This window comes from Phyllobates terribilis, unplaced genomic scaffold (assembly GCF_046119375.1).
Source record: "Phyllobates terribilis strain yellow unplaced genomic scaffold, ASM4611937v1 Scaffold_7__3_contigs__length_470593459, whole genome shotgun sequence".
In the NCBI taxonomy this organism is placed as follows: domain Eukaryota; kingdom Metazoa; phylum Chordata; class Amphibia; order Anura; family Dendrobatidae; genus Phyllobates; species Phyllobates terribilis.
The window spans coordinates 270,624,694-270,646,207 of record NW_027362767.1 but is presented as its reverse complement, the minus strand read 5'-3'; the positions used below and the strand labels follow the sequence as shown (position 1 = coordinate 270,646,207).

Sequence of the window (21,514 nt, the reverse complement as noted above, 5' to 3'; positions counted from 1 at the left end):
GCCGAGCTGTAAAATGGCCAAGATTCCTATTTTAGATATGAAAAGAATTAATCTAAGTTTCCATCTCCTTCTTATCTGATTACCTGCAGGCCAGAACTGCTGTATACTAATGTCAGTGACATAAAACCGCTTCAAAGACAATGATTGGGAAGGGAGAGAGAGCGGAAAGAGAAAGTAGGGGTACGAAGTACGGGTATTCAGCTAGAGACACACAGAAGAACAAGGAATACAGCTGGGATTTTCAAGTGAAAACACTTTAAGAAGAGTTCTTCTTCAGGGTGTTTTTGAAAGAGTTTTTCTTTTTCTGAAGTGGTTTTGAAGAGTTTAAGCTTTTTTGCAGCCTGTTGATTGAACTCTTAGTTTGGAGTGTATTCCATCAGGAGCCGCTACAAAGAAGTAACATGCACTTTATTTCCACCAGGTGTTTTTCAATACCTGAAGTGGAAAAAAAAACACTCAGAACAATGAACATACGAACAGCAATACAGCAATATGGTTTTACGATAGAAATGAATAGGAAGAGTCTTTCAAGAGTATTTTAAGATTTTCTTCTGGCCTTTTATGACTAGATTTACTCCAAGTGCACGTCACCTAAAGAAGTTGGCAAATGGGTTCGCCTGAAAGAATTCCACAGAGTCTAATGATAGTCATTTGCAATTAGCCAAAACAAAGTGCATGAAAAGCAACAAGCAACTTGCAGCAGATAAAGGGACAAATTAATGCAACCTGTCACATGCATGGGAGTACAAGTTTAAGGTCAGCTGGTCAGAAGTAAGAATTACATCCCAGGATTGTTGCAAACAGTAACATTCGGCCATTGCATTGGTGGATTCATTGCATAGTATAGAGTCGCTGTATGGACATCACATCCTCTTGACAGAGTGTGTCATTACACAAATCTCTTCTATTCAATATGCAGGAACTCTCAATTTCCTTGCTGAACCACCAACCTGACACTGATCTGGAATGGCTGAATGCACCTTTATAGACCTGGGCCGGCTGCCAGCTTGGATTACAACATCTCTGAAAGGCAGACGATTCTATCGGACCCAATGATGATCACATACTTTTAATTAGAAAAGAATAAATCTTTGCAGGAGATTCACTGTCAAGCACTTTAACCATAGAGATAATTGCAGCTAATTGAACGAATCTGCAATAAGAAATTGCTCATAAAAAGATCGTCATTTATCAAGTGACTTAAATGATTGCAAACATGGGATCAGTCTCCAACCTGCTTAAATGACCATATAGGTAACAGGTGGAGCCATAAACGCAGTGGATGACAGGACTACAGCTGGAAAATGTCAGTATGGGCAGAAGAGAGTGATATGTGGTCATCTGAACTTGTCCAGCGGGATACATATGGCAGATGCCAGCTCATTTAACCTCTTTATAGACATTTCGTAGCTTTTCGTCTCCTATGGGTCAATGTGCTACTACGTGCAGCCACAGCTTCTAACATCAGGCATCGTCCGAATCGTGACATCTACAGATCCCAAAGTGTTTTACGGATCACTGACAAGATGTGACTACTCTGGGCACTTAATGATAGCTAATGAATCCCCCAGTAAATCCCTTAGAGCAAAAGTCATTATCATACGAGACATGAGTCTCCAGAAGAATCACAAATAATAAGCCAAGAACACGTATGCCACCTTTTCAGGAAATTCAGTTTATTTTCTCTCAAAACGTTTTCTTTACTTAAGCATCAGATGAGATATTTGCTTTTCTTTCTCTCGGGAACAGTGAAATAAACTCTGTTAAGTGATGACCACAGACTGTGTACGAGGCTTTCGCTGGGTCTAAATGAAGACTGGCAAGTCTGCAGACACTGCAAATAGCACGCTTTAAAGCCTAAATATCTCGCAGCTGTCAAGTGCCATGTCTCTATCTGCATTTTCTGTCCACTTGAATTACACTCTGGTGCTGCAAACAAACAAGTGCCGAGGCAGACAATGATATATTTGTTGGGAATGGACAGGATTCCCCCGTGTCGCTGTGTCTGAGCAGGGGGGAGAAGCTTTACTGTGAGAAATCCGCAGAGACATCATTTCTTAATATTTTACAAGACAGCTTCTTTTCTGACAGAATGTTACTAGTCAACATTGGGGACATTTCTATGAAGGCTAAGAGTCAGCGCTATATACATGGACACAAACATACATACATTGACTGAAGAGCTGACAATTCACATTGATCACAAATATCAATTTCCAAAATATCAATTGTTATCCTTTCCAGACAGCAAAGCCTCACTAAATTAAAATCCATATTAAGAAATTGTTATAGTAAAGGGTGATTGTGCATAAAAATGTTCTTTCACATAAGTCATCCTCTCACTCAGTGGCAGAAAGTAAGAGTCAAGTTGTGCCCTCTTGCGCTTTCTGACCCAATGCCCATCCCATGTGTGATGTGACCCAAATTCCTGCACAGGCAGGGGACCCCGGGGGCCTGAGAGATGCATGATCTGTGCTAAGCAATTCTACCAAGAGTTTAAAGCCCGGGCATACATATGGCCACAGTTATGGTATAGGGGAAATACACATGCAACTCATGTGACTAACACTTTGAATCTCTTTACTTTCTTTTCTTACACCTGTTTCTTATATACGACTTTCCCTTTAATATCAATTGTATGGTAAATGACAGATATTGAAGAAAGGGAGATCTAAGCGATACAAAGTTTATCATAGACTCATCTTTCTAGGTTTTTTTAAGATTTCAGAACTGATCTATAGATTCAATATTATTGCAGTGTTTTATATTTATTCTGGATGGACAATCGTGCACAATGCGAGGGTGGAATTATAATAATCATGCACAATGTAAGGGTGGAATTATAATAATCATGCACAATGTAAGGGTGGAATTATAATAATCGTGCACAATGTGAGGGTGGAATTATAATAATCGTGCACAATGCGAGGGTGGAATTATAATAATCGTGCACAATGTAAGGGTGGAATTATAATAATCGTGCACAATGCGAGGGTGGAATTATAATAATCGTGCACAATGCGAGGGTGGAATTATAATAATCGTGCACAATGCGAGGGTGGAATTATAATAATCGTGCACAATGCGAGGGTGGAATTATAATAATCGTGCACAATGCGAGGGTGGAATTATAATAATCGTGCACAATGCGAGGGTGGAATTATAATAATCGTGCACAATGCGAGGGTAGAATTATAATAATCGTGCACAGTGCGAGGGTGGAATTATAATAATCGTGCACAATGCGAGGGTGGAATTATAATAATCGTGCACAATGCGAGGGTAGAATTATAATAATCGTGCACAATGCGAGGGTGGAATTATAATAATCGTGCACAATGCGAGGGTGGAATTATAATAATCGTGCACAATGCGAGGGTGGAATCATAATAATCATGCACAATGCGAGGATGGAATTATAATAATCGTGCACAATGCGAGGGTGGAATTATAATAATCGTGCACAATGCGAGGGTGGAATTATAATAATCGTGCACAACGTGAGGGTGGAATTATAATAATCGTGCACAATGCGAGGGTGGAATTATAATAATCGTGCACAACGTGAGGGTGGAATTATAATAATCATGCACAATGTGAGGGTGGAATTATAATAAAAGAAAAAAAGTTCTTAAACAAAAAAAAAAGGAGGTAAAAATAGGACACTCCGCCCCTATCCTCTAGCGATGGTTCACCCCATCCAGGGACAGAGGGCTTTATACTGTCCCCTGTGGGAATGCATGGATGCCTGACATGGGTGTTACCACTTTATCCTTGTGTGCAGGTTCAAAACATAGAACAGTACAAAATAAAAGCAGGCGATATTTCCTGCAGATATCACCTGTATAGAAATATCCATTTGAAGCACAGAATTTCCACACTCCAGCTGAAGATTTCACATTATCAGGGGCTGCTCAGACCTGCAGCGCTCCACATCTAGAAGAGTTGGAGACTTTGAACTACATCACAAAGAATGGGATATATGAGACATAAAAAAGTGAGCAGTGAATGTAACATTTCCAGACCCTGGGCTTCCAAAGAAAAAAAATAAGAGCCGAGAAAGGTTCAAAGAAGATAAACAATTTCTGTCGCCCTCAGAGCAGTCGCTTCATTTATGCGGAGAGTACACATTCTCCATATGCATCTGTATTTGCAATAAATAAAATACATTCCGCCCCATTCACATCAAAAGGCTTCAGGTTAAATAAAGAAGTGGGTTACAGCTCATGGAGGGTCCAATGCTGTTGATCTTTGTCTGCAACACTAATCAGACACCCCCAATTCTCTCTCATCTCTAATCGGGATGAATAAACCCTTGTTGGGATGACTGACAAAGGCAACAGATGAAAGAGACCGGTGAGTGCTAGAAATAAGGATATTTGGTAAATGAGAAAAGCGCAGATAGGAACAGCCTAGCACGTAATGCAAACATAAGTGTGTGTTTATCCACTAGCGGGGTGCAGCCAATCTCTACAAGCCTAGCTACGGCAGGAGAACCAGGCCAAGGGCATGCAGTCTGCAGATTGTGACCAGGCCAAGGGCATGCAGTCTGCAGATTGTGGCCAGGCCAAGGGCATGCAGTCTGCAGATTGTGACCAGGCCAAGGGCATGCAGTCTGCAGATTGTGACCAGGCCAAGGGCATGCAGTCTGCAGATTGTGACCAGGCCACGGACATATGCAGTCTGCAGATTGTGACCAGGCCACGGACATATGCAGTCTGTAGATTGTGACCAGGCCACGGACATATGCAGTCTGTAGACTGTGACCAGGCCAAGGGCATGCAGTCTGCAGATTGTGACCAGGCCACGGCCATGCAGTCTGCGGATTGTGACCACGCCATGGGAGCATGCAGTCTGCAGATTGTGACCAGGCCAAGGGCATGCAGTCTGCGGATTGTGACCACGCCATGGGCGCATGCAGTCTGCAGATTGTGACCAGGCCAAGGGCATGCAGTCTGCAGATTGTGACCCGTCTGGTTACCAATGATCACACTCACCCAGCACAGATGGCGAGTGCATTTTTAGGATACTTGCAAAGTCATAAAAGACACTTTTCACCTCTAGTAGCTCATGAAACCAGAAAACAAATAATGCTAATCACCCTAAAGAGGGTCGTGCCCTTTAAAATACTAAAATACCGTGTGACCTTCCATCTATCTTCCTGAATTTCCTTTCCTTCCTTACATGAGTGACAGGTACTTCAAGTAAGGTCACAAAATAGACTGCCATCTAAAAATAAGCAAAACGGACTACAAAATGTATCTCCGCACCATGAAATCAAGCCAGTAGTCTCACCCTTAATATGTTAAGACACTAAAACTGCACGTTTTCAGAAAGGTTTCATGTAAGAACAAACATGTAGCAAATGAGGAGCTTATTATTATTTCAAAATATGTAAAAAATGTAGTGACGTCAATCAAGGGAGGAATTAGAGGCCAGGCCTGTGGGTGACCAGCTCCAATTATCCCATGACAATGGGGCATAGTGGCAGACCACCTAACCTACAGCTGTAAATAGAGCAGACTTGTGTTTTACGACTTTAAAGGGGTTTTCCCACGAACGAAAGTTCATTTTAATCAATAGATCTAGGAATAATAAGAACTTCCACAATTGGATGTGTTTAAATAAAATGTTCCTGTGCTGAGATAATCTTATAAATGTTCCCCTGCTGTCTACTGTGTAATGACTGTGTCTGACCGTGCAGGAACATGGTCTGATCATACCACATCTCCTGGGCAGGGGAGGAAGCAAAAGAGAGGATGCAGATATTACAGCAGGGGATGACATACGTACATGGTCAGACACAGCCATTACACAGTACACAGCAGGGGAACAGTTGTAAGATTATCTCAGCACAGGAACATTTTATTTAAACACATCCAATTGTGGAAATTATTATCATTCTAAGAACTATTGATTAAAATTAACTTTTGTTCATGGGCAAACTCCTTTAAGTTTACATTTTTAGAAACTCATCACCCAATGGTTTCACCACGGTCATTGTACCATTGATTCCATCATAAAGTACTAAAGTTAAACATGAAACGGCAGGAAACGTGACGGGAATTTAACACAAGATAAAAGAGGAATCGAGGGACGAGAAAAGAAACAAAAAACAAACTGGCAGAGCTCCTCATTCTTGAAAGAAGTCTTCTAAGTAGTTTCAGTTAATAGACACATCCTCAGCACTTGGGAGATCGGAAACATATGTCCCATAAGTTTGATGTATAGTAAAAATGGGAACTTCAAATTGGCCACATATGTGTTCCTTCCATACAAAGGCGTGCGCCCCTATGCCTGCCAAACCCCTAAAACATATGGGAGGTTCGGCGGTTGCTTTGGTGTAATATTTACCAAACAGTGATGATTCTAAACAGAAGGTTGTGAGGCCTCATAATCCTTTACACCAGGGACACGAGAAGAACAAAGCCGCCATTAATGCAAAATACTCCAGGGGCAAAGTCACAAACACATGACTATTAAAAAGGGGTTATTTAATTTGACCTATCCCTTGTCTCTAACCAAAAAGTGACTAAGGGGGTGCGCCACCTGCACTGCAAAAGCCAAAATGTGATATCTGCTTTATATTAGGAGCATCGACACAAAAGAACAAGGCAACATGCTGTTCTCAAGTGTCATCTTTCCCATTAGAAGGTTGGGTTTAAAAAAAGTCATATGAATACAGAATGCATGAACCATAACCAAAACCACGAAAATTACAAAAAACTGATCTGATGAGGTCTTGCATGAGCTTGGACCTATAGATACTCCTTATATGCAAAAAAAAGCCCAAAACTTTAATAGTTAATGAAAAAAAAAGGAAAGAAAATGACATCTATGGCAACCAATCACATGTCAACCATCAACTTGGATTAATTAGAACAAGCCTGAAACGAGTTGCGATTGGTCTGTACTGGGATTCATACGAGCCATCCATCAGAGTGATGAATGAAAGGATCAGATTGTTGCGGCATGACCCTATAAAATAATCTCTGCACATGTTGAGCACATGTCCCCGAATCCGTCATACTGATGATGTCATCCTGATGATGTCATCCTGTACGGAATCACTTATGGCTGCACATTGGGTCCTGGTATGGAGAACAAATGCAATTATCTTTATGCCAGGTCATTACAACCAACTAAATTATCCTGAAAAGGTTTTTTTTTCCCTCTCTCTGTTCTTGATGTTTTGCTTAATAAGAAACAGATTCACATAAAGACAATTAAAAGTTCAAGAGCAACATTCCCAAAACCACCTATGGGGGCAGCAGTGATACAAAGTATTGATAATACACCATACAATAAACACAGCGTGTCATCATTAACAGTAGTAATACTATTATTCATGAATCCATTTTACAGTTGCATCTTAAAGAAAGGCCATACTGAATGTGACATATAGGCAAACTAGGCAGGTGTATAGGGCAGCATTGAGCTGCTGTAGATGTTATGCTCCCTCATGCAGAGCCTGGTTTTACTGAACACAGCTTTCCCTTATAAAAGCCATAAAGTAGGTGGTTTAGGTTGATGGCATAATCATGGGGCTTAAGTAGGGGTACAGTTGTTAATTGAGGGTGTAATTAAACCCCTGGGACTATGGCACAACATACTACATACACTCTTCTGATTATAATCCCATGAGCATTGTTATAGGATATTTAATGTTCATGACATTTGCCTGCATTCTAGGATCATCTGCTTAGTAGTTATGAGCATCACTTAGTTATTTCCCAGACCGTTTAGGATAAATCAGTGATTTAACATTGAGGGTTTTTTTATATGGTGCGGTCATATTTCAGTTTTTACAAAACTGCAGGAAAAAAGAGAGGTATGAACACAATTTCTGACTATGACCCAACACAGGCCCTGAGCCAAGACCATTATACCTATTATTATTTTTCACCCATAGGGGGCGCTAATACTAATGTTCACATGACCCTGGAGCACGCCATCAATTACCCTTATACATAGTATATAATGTAATACAACTTTGGGATATCCTTGTCTGTATAGCAACATTCGGCAACCACCTCCCAGGGAGCAGTCTCATCACAGTACCTATAATGAATTTGTGGCTGGGCCCCGACACTGCGGTGACATCACACCACTCCCCACAATCATCATGGTATTGGCCATATCATGGGGGTCAGTCATTCCTATATTAGTGCTCTGTGACTGGCTCATTCGTCCAGTCTCCCTTGCCCCAGGCAGCAGTCATTACTTTGCTCCGGGGGTCTCATATAGAGAAGTAGGAAGAAGTTATTTTCGGTGATCTTCAGTATCTTCCTTTAGTTAGAAATTAATATACCATTCACTTTAACACCTTCCTTTTTACTTGTGATAATCAGGTTATAAAGTTCTTGTTGTAGGCAGAATTCCCCAATATTGTAACTACTGATCGATGTATGGGATTATACTTTGCTTCCTTATATATGGGTGCTATAACAATAAAAAACCAATCCTCCTTAAAGGGAAGCGGACACTACACATTTCTTTCATATATAGGCTATGGCCACTGTATGGCGACCATTGCATTGGAACATCGTGGCCCATATTCTATAAATGCATTGTGCAGCCACTTAATGGCAATAATACGGCCGGGAAGAACAAAACAGGTGTGATGTCCTGGCTCCAATCCAGCACCATGTGCTGCCACCGGGCGGCTGCTACGTCATATGGCTGGCTACAGAAGGCCGAAGATGCTATGCAATTCTAACCATAAGTAACAGTGATCACCCTGAAGCAACCGCTGCCAGGTAATGTGCGATTCCCTCATGATCAGTCATTGGGTGTAAAGCTGGAGCCAACACACTATGTAGACATGGCACCAAATGCAGCGGTGACTTCAGCAGCGGTCCAGATTTTGCATTTGGGCCTAGAAGATTCGATCTGAGCCTCTGACTCGGTTTCAGAATCTGAGAAACAGATTTTTAGTGTTTGGAATCGTTATGTCACTTTCAGGCTTCACAGATGTGACAACAATAAACCATTTCTGTAGGAATTAGACAACTCACTCTCTACGGAAAGTAACACCAGGAACATCCTGCATCGCTGGAGGAATAATTTTGTTTCTGCCAATATTTTAGCAATTGATTGATGCTTTCAGACGAACGTGTGCAATGTTCAGTAGAAAACCAATAATAACATTATTTAATAATCTGCAGGAGCAAGAACAGAACATCGTACGGCTCGTAACAGCTGGAGACCCTTTATTCCCCTATCTCCAATTCACAGCTAACAAACAGGAACAGATATTGCAGAAAAACTGCAAAATGCTTTGATTGTTATACCAAAGACTGACACGGACTGTGCCGATAGGTATACATTGGATTGTGAAGCTGATAAGTGAATGTATATTAGCTTTTATTATAGTCACATTAAATCTATAGAAGCCGGGGTCACCCATGTTTTGTAGGTGCATTTATGCATCCTGGACAGCACACACAACACACCCATCCACTTTCTGCAAAAGTCCAATTGAGCGTCAGTCATCTATAGTCCATGAAGGACATCCTTTATTCTAATGATGTTACCACCACAGTCAACTTGCCCTCTGTGCATGCATTTTCTAAGAAATGCCCTGATCAGTTTTTTTCAGTATGCCTTAAAGAAAAATACAATATTGCAAGAAATGTAGAGACGTATTACAATTTCAGACTGGAACAGAAAACTAGAACTTGCAAAATCTCAATAAATCTCAGCTCTAAATGTAAATGAATCCAATGCAGTTCCACAAGTAACCTATAGGTGGAGCAATTTTGCTAGTTTCACAGAGAGAAAAAAAAAAGTTTTTAAGTTTTGTGTGTTGTCTTCAGAAGTTTGTAAGATTATTACATGTCAGAAAGTTTTCACTAAGCAGTGGAAGCAGAATAAGAAATATTTGAGAAGAAAGGAGAAGTAAGCAGAAAGTAATGGAGATGGATAGAGAGGACAGGCAATCCTGATCTGAGATGCTTTTTCCCTTATATTGGCCTCCTGACAAATAGGCTCCAGAAATAAACTCTTATGTTAAACCATCAAATGGGAAAAAAAGTATTGCAGCTTTGACTTCTGCATGTCCCATTGCCTGAGCAAAGTGCTGATTTTCAAGGAGAGACTTGCTGGAAATCTGTTCCAGGTCAGAGAAAAAAAAAGTTCCTTACCTGCATGGCACTGGGAACATATAAAGCTTAATGCTATAAGGAAGGATAAGTCTCTACTCCAACTCCTTCTTTTCCACCTTGTATGTGTATCCATGTTCATCACCTCCACCGTGAGGGGCCAATTCTTTGGGTTTCAGAGGTCCTTAATGCAAATTTTGGAATGCAATTAAGTATCAGAGAAAGGGCAGAAACCCTGGAGGACTCGTGTACTTTATAAAGCCATTAGATTGGGTATTTTGGGGGGTGCTTAGTGCAGCTGAATTTTCAGGGCAGTCAAATTTTAGAGTGTCTGCAAACCCCCAGCTCTCTCCTCCTTCTCTTGCTTCCTGTCCTGTCCCCTTCTCTGGTCTGGTCCTACTGGGGTTGTCTTGAGAAGTGATGCCCCCTTGTCGAACGATTACAGAGTGAAAAACCTTTTTAGGGAGATGCAAGGACTGTGAGTCCCAGACAGGGACAGCAAATCAGAAGGCAAAATCCTGCAAGCTCAGCCTCCTTTCACTGGGATCAGGAAAAGGGGGAGAGAGAGGGTGGGGAGGAGAGTGGAAGAGGCATGAAAGTTTGTGAAGAAAAAAAAAAGTTTGGAGAAGAGGAAGAATAAAAAAAAGTTTTGTGGGATTGGGAGATGTTACTAGAACAAGCTGCAACCAGCGCGCAGGGTTAACTCCAGCACATTCCAAAACCCTGAATCCATATTTCTCATTCTCAGCCAGACAAACAATGTAAAACTGGTGAACAGATTATTTGTACTGGCCCTATGTGCACAACGGCAGAGGGAAGGACAAAGCACCAGCCTATTCATACACTGTAAAGATCTTGTTAAACAGCTGTCACCACAGGGGATCTTTGATTGACAGTTGTGGTGATCAAGAGGCTCTGAAGTAGCTGTATCACAAAACATGAGCCAGAAATCTTTTGTAGTACTGCCCCTTTAATACTTAAAGCTTGTTTAGTATAATCTGCAGACAAGATGATCTCACATGTGGATAAACAATAAGCACTGAGTAGTCATCTTCCATTCTGCCATGTACTCAGTAGATGGTTATGTATCTACATGAAGATGACAGCAGAACGTCTCCAATATTCATGGGCCGGTGGTCTGTTTTCTAGGCTTTCCTAGTCATTACATGAACCTGATATGTTTCTAAATAAACTTATAATAAACAAAACTGCAATGCTGAATAGACATCCTGAACTAAGCCTAAGGCCACGGCCCCACTATCAGTATTTGGTCAGTATTTTTTCTCAGGACTGGGAGCCAAAACCAGGAGTGGGTGATAAATGCAGAATTGGTGACTTGTTTCTATTCTACCTTTTCTCTGATTGTTCCTCACCTGGTTTTGTCTCTCACTCCTGAGAAAAAATACTGACCAAATACTGATAGTGGGGCCGTGGCCTTATAAAGAGGATATATACGGATGTCTCAGTAATTACTGTCATCCGTGAACGTGGTAATGCCCTTAAAACCACGGAAGAAGACACGTATCAGACGACGGTGTTAGCGAGGGGCCTTTGACCAGAAACTAATCTAAAGCCCTTTCTTCATTGTACCTTGCAAAAGACTGTTCCCATCTTAAGAGACAGAGTAATGCCCTGGTTTACACTTGGCAACTCTTTTGGATGGTTTCAGGCTAACAGAAACCCCCCAATTTTAGATATAGATCACAGTTCAATACTACAGAGTCTTACACCCTCTTCGTTATTGTATGGTACCTCCATATGGCAGCACATTCTCCCTGAGAAGGAAAGCCTCTAAGGGAGAATGTCTCTGCAACATGACCTCCAATAGAATATGCCATTTATTTTTGCAAGTTCCACATACTAAGATTTTACTCACAGATGTACAACATTGTAAGTCTATATGTGAAAGTATAAGCCATCAGACATCTCTCAGTAAAGCGAAGCAAGTCAAGGAGAAGCCAGCCGGGGACATCATCGGGCTGGTCATGCCTCTCCTGATAGTTTGTAAAGCTGGCCAAGTGCTATGTTGTACTCTGAAACGCTGCTGCTAAACAGCCGTGCTCTGCTTTTTGTTGTCCGTGGTTCAGGTAGTATGAGTCTAAAGACAGGTTCCCTTTTATCCTATACCTGCACCACATATATCAGTCGTTTTCCTGTCTCTTTGCCTCTTGCAGGCCTCGGACATTTTAAATTTAGGTATGGAATAAAACTGCATGAAAGGGACAGGGAAAAAAAAAAGCAGAACATTCCTGTTCAATAAGGAATGTGTTTGAGCGGGATTCCTGAATGAACTTCCATTTATGAAAAACACCATTGAGTAGACTCTTCTACTGACTATGTGGTTCTGGCCTGTGGTCAGTAAAAGTGTAAGAATCTTTTTTTTTTTAAAGAAAGAGTGTATAGTCCGGAAACATGTACTGTAAATGGTTTTATACAGCAGGGAAACATATATATATATATATATATACACACATATATATATATATATATATATATATATATATATACACACACACATACACATAGGGTTTACTAAGGTCCAAGAAAGATGTGAATCTGCAAAATAGCATAAAACATGTGAGATGGGCGATGCTGATCAGCGAGCCCCGTAGTAGAGCGGAGGGTTATACAAAGCAAACAGAAGAAATCTTTCAAAATGTGAGAATGATGCTCCTAGTCTGCCAAATGTATAACTCACCGTGGTCGTGTTGCTTCTGAATGTAAAGCTGCTGGTGGAACCAGGGAATGTACAAGTATTAGGAAAGTAGACATTTTTCGATCCTTGAGCACATTTTATATATGACCTGCCTTTTGCAATATTCATAGAAGTATTATTGATTCTAAAGCCTTATATACCGTATACTTTGTCTGACCAGTCATTTGATGGACTAAGGTATTTCAGAGTAGATATGGTTGCACCAGATGCACTTAGCAATTATCCGGATTTATTGGCTAAAAAGAAAAATCTGAATATTTATAAGACGTTTTTAAAAGGAAGAGAGACATCTAGTTGATCACGTTACACGGATAGGAATCGTACCTATTAAAGACTATGGAGCTGTTCTCATGTCCGTGTAATTATGCAGACCCTGTGGTCCTCAAGAAATCATGGAGACATGCCCAATGTTGATACAAGTCTTTGATGAAACTCACCAATAGACGTCTATGGGTCTGAGAAAAAAAAATTGGACAGCAATCGGATGCCCTCCGTGTGCTGTGTGTTTTTCATGTACTGTTTGATAGGAGAAAACTCTATCAGGTTTTTTTCTCTTTGGAGGAAAACTGATGAAACTCTCACCAAACTCTAATGGTAAAAACTGGCAATGACCAAACTCTGATGACTTTGATAAAAAAAAAACTTTGATGAAACTGAGACCAATTTGGGGTACAAGAAAAATCAGTGACGTGTGAAAAAGACCTAAACATGAGGCTGATCCTCCTAGACTGCCACATTAAATAACACAGTTAAGTCTTGCTGCTTCAGAATGTGAAGCCACTATTGGAACCACTCACTGTACAGTATGCATTAATAAATATGCCACTACAATAAGTTTATGAAGCCCCTCCACCACATTTGCGACAATGCCTGGCTGAATTTAGTATTTCTGATGCATGATGTCCAGGAGAGATGCCTGCACAGTGGTGTCATTGGTCCACTATTATGTCTCGTGTACACTGAGGTATTGCGCATCTGTATGGCATAGATTGCTATGTGCTCATACTTTACATATGGAGGCTTCGTTCATGAGGAGGGAGAAAAACTGTGGTATGCTCCACCACATGCAACATTATGGAGGTATTCCCCCTAGAAACAGTGTTTTCCCAAGGATTTACGGCCTGTCCAGGTCCATGTGTGCAGTGCTGCTCGGCAGAAGTCGCCACAGCCTCCAGCCTTATACTACCAGCTGAGTAGAGTTTGTATAATCTGATCGCCATAGAGCGGACATTTTCCCCATATTCATGTTGGTGGGGGTTAGATTATTTCTGTGGCTATTATGTTTCACAGTGACTGCTATTTCAAACCTTTAGAAGATATTCTTGGAGACTTAATGTTGTCGGCTATGGCATGCTGTGCGGCACTTGCAGGCTAATGGCCTTTATGTCACAATATGACATCATGGGGCACCTGTCACCCTGCATTGGCATATTGTAACATCATTGAAGGTGGATATCTTATGTTACAGGTTCTTATCTCTGGAGACCTGCCACCCTTTCTGTCCTTATCTGACTGAAGGCCTCATTCACAGCTGCTTTCTTCTATCTGTAACCTACCTAGGGGTACAGTTACAGGGATGTCTGCAGCCTTTGACTGGTGTGAACATGACATGCTGAAAACTTAATCAGGTGCACGGCTTCATTTTCACATCTCCGTGCTATAACAGCCATGAAATGAAAGAGAGCTGTTTATTTTTCGCTACCCTGGGTTACAATGCAATTGTTCCTTGTAGACACATCTGTATCTAATGTTGGGAATACAGTACATTGGTGTGTGCCAGGGCTAAGGAAATAAATAACTCAGCAAGACGCTATTAATCCAAGACTAAACAGCACTGAAGGAGCCAGAAACGCAGTTGGGCCGTATATAATAGATCATTGAAATGTTGTATTATGATGCATATGAAGCAAGAGAAATGTCACTTATTAAAGCTATGGCACCAATGTAGAAAACAAGAAACTTGTTTTAGCCCTTTTCGCCATGTACTCGTTGAGCTGGCAACTTCCGCTAACTGCTCGGCATCCTTGCGTATTCTGGGACATGTTTGCTCTTGCTGTCTGCACCATGAAGATGCAATGTGATTACTTGCACTTCTCGGTCTACTCTCTCATTCTGTTTCAGGCTTTTCTGCATTACATCCATTGATCAGGCTACTTATAATTACATTTATAATAACTCATGGAAAATATTAACATGTTGAACCTAATACAAACGAGTCAAGAATTCTATAATAACCGAGTGAAACATGTCAGGCTAAAAAGACTCAAAAGGCAACTTGTCATAAAATACATGAAATAATAGCAGGATTGTTTATAGGATACTCCTTTTATACTTGCTTTATTAGCACATATGATATATTAAACAGATTTATACATGTATACTACCATTATTGCTCCGGTACTGCGCACCCCTGATTTTTCACAGTTGTCCTCACATGTGGATATGTATCCCACTCCCCCTGCCCTGTATATGTATTTTATCCTTTAATAAAATTTTCGAACTTTTGGACATTATTAAGGACTATCTCTCGTCGTTTTTTGTTTTTTTGTGTACCCTTATAACTACATTTAGCAGTGTCTGCTGAAACTATTAGCTATAGGAAGTTCCCGTCGCACAAGTCAAATTAACCCATAGGGCTCTATTTACCAGATAGAAGGCAAAAAAGTAGCCTTCTGGTCTCCATGACAAAGCCTAAAACAATACAGATTAGCAGGTGCCAACATGATATCCATGGTGTGCTTTGGTGATGGGGTACAGCGCCTATGCTGTTTTCTTAGTGGACCACTCATTCAGAGTGAATGAGAACTGTATTAAGCAAATAGTGTGGTATCTCTGCCTTCTGTCATGTTTTTGGCTGCTTTTATTTCCTGTTCCTAAGTGTCAATCAACTGGATCAAGATTCAGAATAGCCCCTGAGTTTGGCTACTCCTCAGATTAATAGATCTCATGATAAATAAGCCTTGACTACTCTGGAGATTGAACCTTTCTTTCTCCAGGCGGAGAGAGTGCTCCTTTTCTTTTGTTATATGAAACAGATTTTGACAGTACTTTTTGTATGGGCCATTTATGTACTTGCACAATTTAATCATTTCTCCCCTTAGAGGTCTCTTCACAAGACTAAATAATTGTAATTCCTTTAGTCTTTCCTCATAACTTAGCTCCTCCATGCCCCATCAGTGTTGTGGCTCTATTTCGTACCTATTCTAGGTCCAGCGTCTCCTTCCTTTGAACTGAGCTGCGTATTCCAGATGAGGTGGCACTAACGCTTTGTGAAGTGGTCGTATCATGCCCCTGTTCCGAGAGTACCTTTAGTAATACATGACAATATCCTGCTGGCTTTAGAAGCAGCTGATTGGCATTTCATGCTGCTATTTAGCCTGTGATCTACAAGTACAACCACATCCTTCTCTACAAGTGACTCTCCTAGTTTACCTAACCCTAGAGTATATAATGTCTGCAGATTATTACACCCACATCCTTCTCTACAAGTGACTCTCCTACTTTATCTACCCCTAGAGCATAGCTACCTTTAGGTTATTAGTGCTCAGATTCATAACTTTACATGTATCCACATAAAACCTAATCTGCCAAGTGTAGGTCCAAACACTCAGCTTGTCCAAGTCAGCTTCCACAGACTGCACTACATAGTTTTTGTGTCATCTACAAAACTATGAGAAGCATCACTATTAATCTTTTCTTCTATATCATTAATACATCATTTGAATAATTGTGGGCCTAGCACTGAGCCTTGCTTCCTTACTTCATGCTTTCCAGTTTGCAGTTTTGTTTAATCAATTACAACTTTTTAAAAAGTCAGTAAATGTTTATGCAAATGTACTCTGTTGTCCCTCTGGAGTAACTGTATGCACACCTGAAATTTTTGTGCAAATTTTGTAGCTCTTTAGTGGAAAAAGTGACTTAAAACCCTTAGACCCTAATTTACCCATTAGTCGTTTATATGGGACAGTGTCAACTGCCTTTGAAAAGTCCAAAAACGGCATGCTAGCCCAACCCGCAACACTGAATTGAACCCAAATGTGTTGTTAAAGGACGTAGGATGACCTCATACCTGCAACTCTGCTCTGCATTAAGAACTTGAGCCAGGACCATATTCAGACCGTCCGGGATGAGTCACCTTTAGTTTCCTGTGCATTTGTTTTCAATTAAGTAGATTGTCAGGCATAAAAATCCCTAGAAGAGATCATACCACAGTATTGAAAATTCTTCAACACCAATGGGAAGAACGTACAGTCAGGATAAATGAACAAATTTCAACCGCTGATACAAATGAATAGAAACTATTATTGCAACCATGGACACAGATATGTCAGTAATCAGTTTCCCTCTCTGCTTTTGCATTTCTATCTGCACTGTACTTGCACTAGATTTACCCAGGCCATTGCTGGTCTATGAAGGTTGCCACTCTGAACAACAAAGCCAAATATTAAAATAACAAAAATACATCATTTTCTGACCGATCAGAGACCTGGATCGGGCTTTTATTGATGAAGCGCAGATGTGGCACAAACTACTTTCTATATCCACAACTACACCATGACCAGTCTGTCCTCATTGTTTGTGTGACAAAAGGATGCAAATAGTCGTAAAAAATGGTCTTAGTACGGCTCACTTCACGTGCACAGGAGCCTGTGCAATCCCACTGCAAGGTCCAGACACAGGGACAGGTGTGATAGGTAAATGACCTGCGAGCATTTGGGGGAATGTACCAAAATGAAGCATTACAGCCTGGAGCTGAGCAGCTGCTGGTTTCCATCAGTACACAGGTCCACACTTTACACTTACTTGTGGTTACACAGGATGCCATACTTGCTATTCCTTTATGGTTACCTTGAAAGTAAATATGTTAATGTATCCCAGGCCGGGGTGCAGTAATATATCCCTGCAGTGTCTCCAGCTGCCATTCATCTGCCACATTTATTTGTGCTTTTTCAGCATTAATCACGCAGATGTGCACAGGGCTCTCACCACATGATCCACTGTTTGTTGGGACGCAAATAGAATTCCTATTACAGAGAATGTCTCGGGGCGCCAACCATCTGAGAATCACAAACTGGGGTACCCAGCCAGACAGTCCACTACTCGCTGCACACACCAAGTGGAGAAGCCCTGACACTGATATCACAAGACCAAGGCTTACTTTTCAGGTCTCCTGTACAATATACTGGGATTGTTTGCATCCCTATCTGCATTGTCCCACAGCCTTATTACATTGTGCATGTATTATTTTTTACTTTTATTAACATCTGTGCCATAAAGCTTTCTGTCAGGACTGAACTACGTGGGTTATTGTGCAAAATTTGAGTAATAGCAGTTTTTTTAGTCTTTTGGGAAACACTTTCATGCTCCAAAAATGAAGAAGCTGCTCTTTTGGTACGTTGATCTTATAAAATGTTAGAGTACACTGACACGATGCGGTTCAGTAGTAATTCATTGCCACATTTACTATAAAGCAGCAGAATTTTTTTTTTTCCACAAATAAAACTTCAATGCTTTGTGTTACTGTAATATAGTTCTGAATATAGGCAAAAGGGTGGAGGCAATTTCCTTCACCAAGTAAGATGGGGTCTGTTGTGTCTAACTTTGGACGTGAAGCAGATTTGCTTTTCACACTCTTCGAGTGACTACAAATCCCTCCATCTGTGGATGGGACCAATGTTTGTGGAGGGATCTTCATGTGCCATTAAAATGGGAAGAGGCTCAAGGACGGTTTATGCAGGGGTAAACGTCACTGAGGGTCAGTGACTAGTGTTGAGCATTCCGATACTGTAATATCGGGTATCGGCCGATATTCGCGGTATCGGAATTCCGATACTTTTACAATATCGAATACCGGAATCGGAAGTTCCCATAATGCCTGCGCTCTGCAGTGTCTCTGAAGGATGACAAGCTGGATGGCAGCGCTCAGCTGCGATCCAGCCTGTCATCAGAATGCCATCCCAGCGTGGGAGAATTCTCCTGATTGTTTAAAAGCCGGCGGGCGGTAAAAAGCTGCCGGCTTTTAAACAATCACACAGCCCCATACTGCTTCCCCGCAGCCTCCCACCCCGATCCTCCGCTCCCCCCATCCTGATCGTAAGTTAGGACCGGGTGGGGAGCGCAGCACCAAGGAGCGGGGAGCGAAGGACCCGGGCGGGGAAGCCGGCAGTGAAAAGACATCACCGCCGGCTTTCCCGTTCTGTGCTGCGCTTTCCCGCCGGTTATTTCAAATGAACAGCTGAGGTATCAGGTGATGCCGATCAGCTGTTCATTTGAAGTAGCCGCGGTGCCCTCAGAGGGTTCATGTGAGTTCATGCTTGACTGCATTGCATGAACTCACATGAACTTTCCCACGGCCGCACAGGTCAGCCTCATCTCACAGACCATCAGACCGGTCATGATTAGTGTGTGCGCGGTGTCTGTGCGATGTCTGCGAGTGTGTACGGGGTGTCTGTGCGATGTCTGCGGGTGTGCGCGGTGTCTGTGCGGTGTCTGTGCGATGTCTGCGGTGGCTGTGGGATGTCTGCGGGTGTGTGCGTGCAGGCAGACATAGGCCGATGTGACACTACTACTCCCATCGGCCTATGTCTGTCCCCCGTCCACTCGTGCCAGCAGTAGTTCCCATCAGCCTGATCCTGCTATTTAAACTGCCCCATATGTTATTTTTACCCCTATACATCTTTTATTCTTTTAGGCCCCCATATATTTTTTTGTTTTTGGTCCCCAATAATTTTTAAATACATGTCATTGGTGGCCAGTGGTTACCTAAAATAAACTAGTTTATACATTACCTGTCCCCGCCGATCGCCACCTAAAATAAAGTAAAAAATAAAAAAACTACACCTATACTCACCTAGACACCTAATTCCCCGAAGCCATCGATCTCCTGTAATAAAATATAAAATAATAAACCACAACCTTATCCTTACCCCTCCGTAGTAGTCCACGAGTGTCCCACGATGATCTCCAGTTTAGAGCAGCCATATAGAATGTGACCGCTCTGAACCGCTGCCGCCGCTAGAATGCCGGGGCCGTAAAGCAGCCCCGTCATTGCATAAGCGGGTTCGCCGGAGTTCTGGCAGCTCCTTTGCGGACCTGCTGTACCATGAGAAATTCCCACGGTACAGCAGTGCCGTAAAGGAGGTCTCCGGAGCTGCTCTGACTGAATGCACTCCGGTGACCTCAGTCAAGGCTCACGCTGCCAGGAGCGGACGTGTTCCCGGCAGTGTGAGCTTACAGCAGCCATGCACAGCTGTCACCATCTCCAGATGTGACAGCTGTGCATGGGAGATCAGCGCAGGAACGTGGACAGGTAACTATTTTTTTTAGTAAACTAAGAATTAAATAAAATGGTGTGTTTTATTTCAAATAAATTATTTTTTTTCTGGGTGTAGTGTGTGTTTTTTCTTTTTAACACTTTGTAGGTTAGTAATGGGGGTGTCTTATAGACGCCCATCATTACTAACCAGGGCTTCATGGCTGCTGGCGCTGACATGAACCCCAGCCCTATTACCCCCTGCCACCGCACCAGGGCAGCGTGGAAGAGCGAGGCTAAGTGCCAGAATTGGCGCATCCTATGGATGCGCCATTTCTGGGGCGGCTGACGGCTGGTGTTTCTAGCCTGGGAGGGGGCCAATATTCATGGCACCCTTCCTGGGCTATTAATATCAGCCCCCAGCTGTCTGCCTAGACTTCTGCTTAACCTCCGCTAGAGACTAAAATTATGGGGGATCCCACGCCAATTTTTTTTTGATAAATCCTTTATTTTAACACTAAATGACACTTGAGGGGTTAATAAAGATGCAGTCCATAAATTATTTATTTTTTAATTAATTTTTCCCAAAAATTTTGACGTGGGGCTTTGCACTATATTTGTGTCCAGCCAGGTACAGCAGGCAGGAACGGGCTGCCCCCAACCACCAGCTGCCTATTTGTACCTGGCCAGACACAACAATATAGGGAAGCCCTTTTTTTCTTAATTATTTCATGAATTTCATGAAATAATTAAAAAGAAAAAATACGTGGGGCTTCGCCCTATTTTTGTGTCCAGCCAGGTACAACTAGGCAGCTGGGGGCTGGAATCTGCAGCGCAGGGAGGCCCAAGCTTTCTGGGCCCCCCCCGCTGCAAGTTGCAGTCCGCAGCCACCCCGGAAAATGGCGCGTTCATAGAAGCGCCATCTTCTGGCGCTGTACCCAACTCATCCAGGGCCCTGGTGCGGTGGCTCACTGGGTAATAAAGGGGTTAGGGCCAGCTTGGCATTATCAGCTGGCCCTAAGCCCGAAATTCATGGGGTCACGCCAATATTAGACATGATCGCCATGAATTTCTAGTAAAGTATTTAAAAAAAAAACACAACACCCAGAATAAAGTCCTTTAATTGAAATGAACACACAATTCTTTATTGTTCTAAATTAAACCATACTTACCGTCACGCCCATTCCAGCTGAAGCCAACGATCTCCTGCAATAAAAGAAAAATAATAAAGCAACATCATCCTTACCTTTCCATGGTTCCCACGACAGCTTCAGCTCTGCTACATCGAGATGACAGGCTGGACCGCAGCAGAACGCTGCCATCCAGCCTGTCATCCCGCAGACACTGAGAAGCGCAGGCATGCTTGCGCTCCTCAGTGTCAGGCTGTGACGGCATCCAGATGAGCCGAGTCTCTCACGCTCACCGCATGCGCAGGAGAATTCT

The 21,514-nt window shown here is 42.1% G+C and overlaps 1 protein-coding gene and 1 long non-coding RNA gene across 3 annotated transcripts in view; both read right to left on the bottom strand.

Annotated features, from left to right (window-relative positions):
- COL5A1 (collagen type V alpha 1 chain) overlaps window positions 1–10,615 on the bottom strand; it is a 168,660-nt gene extending 158,045 nt beyond the window's left edge. For both annotated transcript variants that reach the window (XM_073640747.1, XM_073640748.1), the window contains exon 1: window positions 10,146–10,615. In XM_073640747.1, the coding sequence (XP_073496848.1) occupies window positions 10,146–10,245 (100 nt within the window). In that variant the 5' untranslated portion in view covers window positions 10,246–10,615. The remainder of the gene's footprint in view (window positions 1–10,145) is intronic.
- A 6,271-nt stretch (window positions 10,616–16,886) lies between these two features.
- LOC141153163 (uncharacterized) overlaps window positions 16,887–21,514 on the bottom strand; it is a 154,308-nt gene continuing 149,680 nt past the window's right edge. Inside the window, exon 6 of the long non-coding RNA XR_012247250.1 lies at window positions 16,887–17,010. This is a non-coding gene — a long non-coding RNA (uncharacterized lncRNA). The remainder of the gene's footprint in view (window positions 17,011–21,514) is intronic.